General features: G+C 35.8%; 2 protein-coding genes across 2 annotated transcripts; one reads left to right on the top strand and one right to left on the bottom strand.

Annotated features, from left to right (window-relative positions):
- The first annotated feature begins 124 nt into the window (after positions 1-124).
- LOC141639331 (uncharacterized) lies at positions 125-4186 on the top strand. Its single transcript, XM_074448484.1, has 3 exons — positions 125-585; positions 1602-3697; positions 3871-4186. The coding sequence occupies exons 1-2, from the start codon at positions 201-203 to the stop codon at positions 1745-1747; spliced, it is 531 nt and encodes a 176-aa protein (XP_074304585.1). The 5' UTR covers positions 125-200; the 3' UTR covers positions 1748-3697; positions 3871-4186.
- On the bottom strand, positions 2910-3914 carry LOC141639336 (uncharacterized). The gene has a single exon (XM_074448489.1). It carries the CDS (start codon positions 3912-3914, stop codon positions 2910-2912), a length of 1005 nt encoding a protein of 334 aa, XP_074304590.1.
- Positions 4187-7233: the final 3047 nt, after the last annotated feature.

Raw genomic sequence — 7233 nt, 5'->3', positions numbered from 1 at the left:
CTATTTTACTCATAACTCCCTCCCTTTTTTTTCCACCATAAATTCCATATATACACCCATATTTTATTCCCATATTAACTTCAAAATTATTTCTTCTCTCTTCATAAAATCTCCTAGATCTCTCTCTCTCTCTTATCTTCAGACTTCCTTTCATTTTCTTTCATTTTCTGTAGATCTTTCCCTCTTGTTGATCTTTGATTATGTCTAAAAAAATTGTCGAAACACATAACAAATCTGGAACTTCATATCATGCATCTCTTGATCACTGTTTATATGTACCGGGTTTGGGTCATGTTGCCCCTGATACATACTCAGGTTATGGGAGCCTACTTGAGTCTGGTGTCGATGATGAGAACGAGCCTACATCGGCGTTTAACGCTGATGTAGATACATTTGTCCCGGATTCTGTGATTGAAGACGTCCCAGATTATGTTCAAAAACTTGATGATCTTGCTGCATGTGATAAGAAAAAGGGATTGTTCATGGAAAGTGGTAGATCTGGTCATTTATCACCAAAATCCATGAAGTTCAACCGGTTTTGTGAGAGAGCCTTTGAGAAGCAAAGGAAAAAGGAAGAACAGAGAGGTTTGTATTTCTACTCTTTCTTCTTTTTTTCTTTTTTTATTTAACCTTTATCTGTTGTAGATTCAATTTTTAATTTGATTTTTAGGGTTTGAGGTAAATCTATGGCTGTCCTTTTGTTGATTTTGCTGTAATTTTGTGTATATTTTCTGGGTTTTGCTTGGTTTCTAATTTTATGAACTGGATAATTGGTTGATTATGTTGAAATTGATGTTGACAGAAAATATTGTTTGCCCTTTTGTTTTAGATGATTGTCTTTGATTTGTAATGGCTTAGCTTCTTAGAAATAACAGAATTAAAATTTGACGTTAGGAGGCGAAATTGGGGGCATAGTCATACTAATGTAAGAAAGTAAAGTAGAAAAAGATGGTAAATTTCTTCTAAAAACTTCGTTGCTCCGCCACTGTTAGCATAGCGAATAACGATGTTGTGATTTCAGACTTGCTGCATTTGTGTGATTTACTACACTTAGGAGTATTTTCGTGGTGACTACTTTTCTTTGTAGTTCAATTGTCGGGGGAATCCTTGTTGCACTTAGGAGTGTAGGTGCAGCTTTGATCAAGGTTTGGTTTTTATAGTCTTTTCGTACTTGTGATCCAAAAGTATATGGTAACTAGTGTACTTTGGTTTTAGTCGGTTTACTGCACTTGTCTAAGTTAATGAATATGTTTTCCATGAACAGGGTTGATGCTAAGTTAATTCAGATAATCATTGTTGATGATTGGTCACATGGAGTAGAAACAAATCATGCCTATACTAATTCCCCTACCCTTTTTTGGCAATGTATCACACTAATATAAGAAAGTAAAGTAGAAACAATCAACTTAATCATGGAGTACTTGTGGTGGAGTTTGTTCTCTGTCTTCTTTGAATGCAATTTCAAGTTTTGATCAATTTTTATCTATTTGAGCAGTGAATTTATGTGTTTAATTTCGTTTGCTCAGTGTATTTTCGTTATTGATTGATCTCTTGCTTAAAAATTGGACGGCTGATTTTGGTATTTTTTTTTGTGCTTGAAGGTTTGGCTGTGATATTGGTCGATGATGTTGTTGAGGAGAAAGTCATCTCGGAGGAAAGTCGTAGGACGGCTGATTTGTCACCAAAGTCAAAGAAGTTCAAAATATTTTGTGATAAATACTTACATAAGGGGGAAAAACTTGATTAAAAGGGAGGTTCATTTCTATCTATGCTTTATTTATTTTTATCGAAAGTTTGGCTATGTTTTATGGTTTCTGTTTAAACTGTTTATGTGGTGGTTTAGGTTTTAACTGTCGTGGCTTGGCTGGTGTGTCTGTGTTTGGAATTCTGTCACAATTGGTTTGGCTGATGTATAGAGTTTGTGTCGATATTGTTTATAAATTGACTGCTTATACACTTCATAGGTTTGGCTATGTTTTGGCATGTTTGGAATTCTGTCACAATTGGTTGGTCGGCTGATTCATTATGATGTATCCATTTTCTTGCTGATGTTAGACTAAACCTCAATGAAAGTCCTAAATTGACTGAGAGGTTAAGTTAATGGTGCTGATTGTCACAAATACTGATATAAACCTAAAATAAGTGCTCCATGTTGTTGCCACTAATGTCATTATGTGATGTAGCCATGTTGAGTTACACTTCATCTTAAGTTTTTATGATTAATGACCACAATTTGCTGCCACCAAGGGTTTTTACATGTTGAGGCAAACTATTTATTTGATGAGTTTCCATGTTATGTTGCCCTTGATGAGGCACTTATATGTGGTTAAGTTACTCAATGAGGAAAAGTTGTTTGCTGAGAGTAACAATGCAATGAACATTAAACTTAAAATACTTCTAGCCATTTGCATTTCCAAATTGATTGCTTACATACTTCATTTGTCAACAAACTGACTGCTTACATACTTCACCAAAATGGACCATTACTGTGTTGCTTAGTTTCTGATATTTGACTTGACAAACAATCATGTAAAAAATATCCTTGATGATTGTTTGTCATACCAAACACCTACTTGGGTTTTCTCAAAATAGGACTTCAATACCTAGGTCTAACATGAGTTGATCTAATTCACCTATACATCCACAAGTAATTAAAAACTGAATACACTCCCTCACCAATTCTTCATCAACTTGTAAATCTCTAGGAAGTGTCCCTTGCCTTCTTTGTGCTGCCTTGGCCAAGTGTGGTAGTGGGTAATCATTATGCCCTTTTTTTTTTTTTTCATTATTTCAACCATACAAGCTTGCAAGCTTAGCCAAACATTGTCTAGTGTTACTGCTGTTTCTGCTTCATATGCTTCTGTGACATTTGTGACCAACTCATCAACTTTCATGGCTGGATTTTCATCTTATAGTGATTGTATTGACCTAAAGAAACCTAAATCTAAGATGTTTAGGTCAGGAGAGTTGGCTGGTTGTTGTGTTAACTCTATATTAAACCCATTTGATGTGGCTGCCTCCATGAAATCTTTATCTTTCCCATTAAAATGAGGCTTTGCATTATCTTGTTGAATGCTTATGTTCTTACTTGCTGATGTTGGCCATTTCTGTTTAATAGCTGGAATAACTTTGTTGATGAATGCTTCTTTTGTGACTTTCTTGGTGATTGATTCAACTGGTTTTGTCACTAGTGTTCCAGCCTCTCTATTTTTGCTTCTTCTTTTGGCTGGTTCTTGGAATGTAAATGGCCATATACCTATTTTTCCGTCAAATAGAACTTCACCATTCTCCTTGTAAGTCGGCCTTGCAACTGCAGCCAAAAACATTACCTTTGTAATGTATCTCTTGCTCTTACAACTCCTATATGGGAGTGCTTCATTGCTGCCTATGTAGTATCTACACATTGGATTTGTCATATAGAACCACTTTTCATCTATGTGAATAATACATCCCATGTCCTTGAACATTACACACCTCAAGATTCTATCAAAGACTAATTTACTCAACACAAAATGTAACCTAATGATCTTGTGATCTTCACTCAAGGCTGGATGTATAGAGTTTGTGTGAGATTTAATGACACCTTCCTTTACCCATCTATGGCAGGTAGATGGTGAATGACCTATTGCCTTGCCCAACCTCTTCAAAGTTGTTCTCTTTGATTTATCAAGTGCCATGATGACCTCTATTGGACAAGGTATCCTTGCTTTACCCTTCTTGCCTTTAATTTTACTTCTTACATTGATAGGCACTTCATGTTCCCTCTGTCTTTTAGCTGCTGTCCATATCTTAAAAATGCATTTTCTTGTGACATTGAATTTTGCCGCAACTTCATTCATCATCCCATGTCGTGGTTTCCCGTTTTTGCAGCTCTCAAACAGAAGGCACACATGACACAACCCTATGCCTCTCATCGTCACTCAAGTTTGGTTTTTTCATTGTGTAAACTCAGATTATGTAAAAGTTTTTGTAAAAGTTGTAGTAATTTCAGCTTTCAATAGGAAATTTTTGGTTTTAGCTGTAATTTTTTTGTAAATGTTGTTGTAATGTTGCTGTGGTTTTTGTTTTTTTGGCAGTGTAATTTGTTAGGCTCTATGCTTTATGTAATGTTTGATAGGTAATTTAGCTAAGTCTAATGATGTGATGTATTTTGGTGGGAAATTTAAAATTTTCATTTTTCCACTCATTTTGTAAAAGATCTTTTCCCACTCATTTTCCCTCTCTTTTGAACGTGAAACCAGGTACACTGAGTTTTGGTGGGAATATTAACTCATACCCCACCTCTAAACATGTGTACTTTATTTGATAATTAAACACACATTTTAGGTCTAATCCAAATGCATTGGTTTTTGATCCAAATGGAAATGGATACATCAAATAAGAATGGAGGAAGTATCTTATTGGTTTTAGGTTCTAAGGGTTAGAATTAATAGTTGTTACCCAGTAGAAGTGATGGGTTCAATGTCATTAAAATCTGGTTTTGTGATTTACTTGGTTAACTTGGAATTTCAATAGATTTTCTTGTTGATGTTTAAGGCTACTCTAGCCCTTTCAATTGGTATTCAGTGCCCGTTTTTTTTTCTTTTTTTTTTTGTCAGAATGAAAAAAGATTGCCTAACTTAGTCTGTAGCTTCTGCTATTGTTGGAGTTGCTTTAGCGAGAAATGCTGGGGTAGTGGATTGCTAACCATGGTGAAAATTTCCCTAGGGTTAACAATTTCCCAAGGAATAACATGCATGCGATGACCTATTTTGATCAAGAATGGTGATACCCAAGGTCTTGATTCAGACTTTTGGGTGATTCTCGTGCTTGCGGAGGAAGTGTGCTAGGTTTACTTGGTGATAGAAACTTTGAAGTTTACTACTTTACTTTTCTTCATCTGTTTGATTACATTTTAATAATGTTCAATACATTTTTATATTTCAATCTATTTTTTATTTTATTTGTGGGTAGGTAAATGTTGAGGAGTATCATGAGACGGTATGTTTTTCCTCTTCATTTGAGAATTCACGCTATATGTGTGTGTATTCATTATTTTGTCATTTTATAAAGCATTTGATATGTTTAAACATTTTATGATAAAAGTTAAACTGACTTTGAACTTAGAGTCAGAACCTCTTAGTAATGTGTTGGTTGTGAATAACTCTTTGATACGTTCAAAGTGTAAATGAGGTAAAATATGTGCGTTAATCTTACAATTTCTAATCGCTATGACAAAAGGTGGTTGTAGTTGAGGAATTGTACATCATTTGACATAGTTAAGTGAAATATGACGCTGATCAATTTCCCGTCTTGCGTTTTTGGTATAGATTCCTTACATATGTTTTGAGAAATTTTGTTAGCTCTAAATAAGTTTAGGATAATAGGTTTTTTTTTGATGACGAGGGGGTTGAATCCCCCCCGGACCCATGCATTCCCGCACCACCACATGGACCATGTAAGCCACCCCCTTCGGGGGTTGCAGTGGCCAAGTGATCATCGCCCCAGCTGGTAGTCGAACCCGAGACCTCTCAACTCCTGCATTTCTGCAAGCTTCAAGGTTTAACCTGGCTACCACTGGACTAACACCACTTGGTTGATAATAAGTTGTTCATTCATGTCCTTGATATTTGGCAAAACTTTGTGCTTTAAGTGACCCACAATGATTATTCAGTTGAATATGTTTCTAAGTGTTAGTGAAAGCTAGTAGACATTTGCCTTGTAGTTAACGTATTATACAACTGGTTGTATATACAACTTATTAATATAGTTGAACTTTATTATAAAGTTATCGAGCTCTACTAACAAAATTATCGAGTTATGATACAAAGTTATTGAGCTTAATAGAATAATTATTGAGCATAATAGAATAATTATTAAGCTCAATAACTTCGTAAAATAACCCAATAACTTGTAAAATAGCTCAACAACTTTGAGTAAGAGCTCAACAACTTTGAGGTGGTTGTACAATGCTACTATACAACTGGTTGTAGGATAGTATTTGTGTTTGCCTTGAATTCGTTGCAATGCAAAAACCATCTCTTGGTGAAAGAGAGAATTTTGTGAACTCATTTAAACACCAAGAATAGTTTAACTTCTCTTCAAGTTTGGATAGTGGAGTGATGAGAGTTTGTCTACTAATGAGTAAATATTAATTTATTTCTGAGATTATAAGAATTAACATAAGATCGTTATCTTAAGGTGTTTTGCTCATATGGAGAATAGTGGGGAGTTGTTCCTTCTGTTTAGTTTTTATGTACCTCTTTTAGTAAGTGGGAGCTATAGATTTTAGCAAGTGAGAGTCTTCACCAAGTAATAAAAATGGGTTATTATGAGAGAGTATATAAACATTGTAACAAAAATCACAAAAAAAAAAAACATTTTAAAAATTGAAGGGTCCAGTATTTTTTTTTTCAAAAAAACAAATAATGTCTAGGGTTCCTAGGGTTCCGACTATTCTCTCTTTGGGTTTTTCTCACGATTTTTATCGTCAGAAGGGTCTTTTTGCGTGTTTTCTTAGTAGTTTTTTTTCGCTTTCTATGCAGGTACAAAAGATGAATGACACACGGGGTTCGAATCGAAACGGGAAAGAGCATGTTGGGGAGGATGATAAGGATGAACAACCGGTTTTCGAATGGGAAAAGGAGAGTGATGGGAATGGGAGCAACGCTAGGGCTTTACTGGTGGGGAAGCTATGGGCGTCCAGCGCGATTAATGTTCGAGCGGCCATTGATACGATGTTATAGTTATGGAATCCATCAAAGAGTGCGGTGGGGAATGTTGTTGATGCGAAAGAAAAAACCTTTATCTTTTGGTTTGAAGCAGAGAGGGACAAGGCTAGGGTTTTAGAAGGTCAACCTTGGCACTTTGACAAATTTATTTCGTGCTTTAACGAGTCAAATTGCACAGGTAAGCTTACTGATGTCTCGCTGTTTAATTGCCCTATTTGGTCCCGGGTTTATGATCTCCCCATCTTGGGGCGGTCAAATGAAGCGAATGTGAAGAGGATTGGGGCTAGTTTAGGGGCCTTCATTGACATGGATATAAGACAAAATGTTGAGCTAGATCGAGCTGTGCGTATCCGCATCCTTCATGATGTTCGTCAGCCGTTAAAAGCGGTGGTACCAATCAAAATGAGAGGGGGAGAGTGGTGGAGTTTGATGTAAAGTATGAACGATTACCTACCTATTGCTATGGGTGTGTTGTTATGGGGCATGGGAAAAAAAATTGTGAGCATGGACCATATGAGGAAGA

The sequence above is a fragment of the Silene latifolia genome, unplaced genomic scaffold (genome assembly GCF_048544455.1).
Source record: "Silene latifolia isolate original U9 population unplaced genomic scaffold, ASM4854445v1 scaffold_343, whole genome shotgun sequence".
In the NCBI taxonomy this organism is placed as follows: Eukaryota; Viridiplantae; Streptophyta; class Magnoliopsida; order Caryophyllales; family Caryophyllaceae; genus Silene; species Silene latifolia.
This window is presented reverse-complemented; position numbering and strand designations above follow the sequence as displayed.

What these genes read in the sequence shown, in the direction of transcription:
- LOC141639331 (XM_074448484.1), top strand. Translation starts at nt 201, where the DNA reads ATGTCTAAAAAAATTGTCGAAACACATAACAAATCTGGAACTTCATAT. An exon ending in GAAAAAGGAAGAACAGAGAG is followed by an intron (nt 586 to 1,601) that starts GTTTGTATTTCT and finishes TTGTGCTTGAAG; the next exon opens with GTTTGGCTGTGATATTGGTC.
- LOC141639336 (XM_074448489.1), bottom strand. Translation starts at nt 3,914, where the DNA reads ATGAGAGGCATAGGGTTGTGTCATGTGTGCCTTCTGTTTGAGAGCTGC.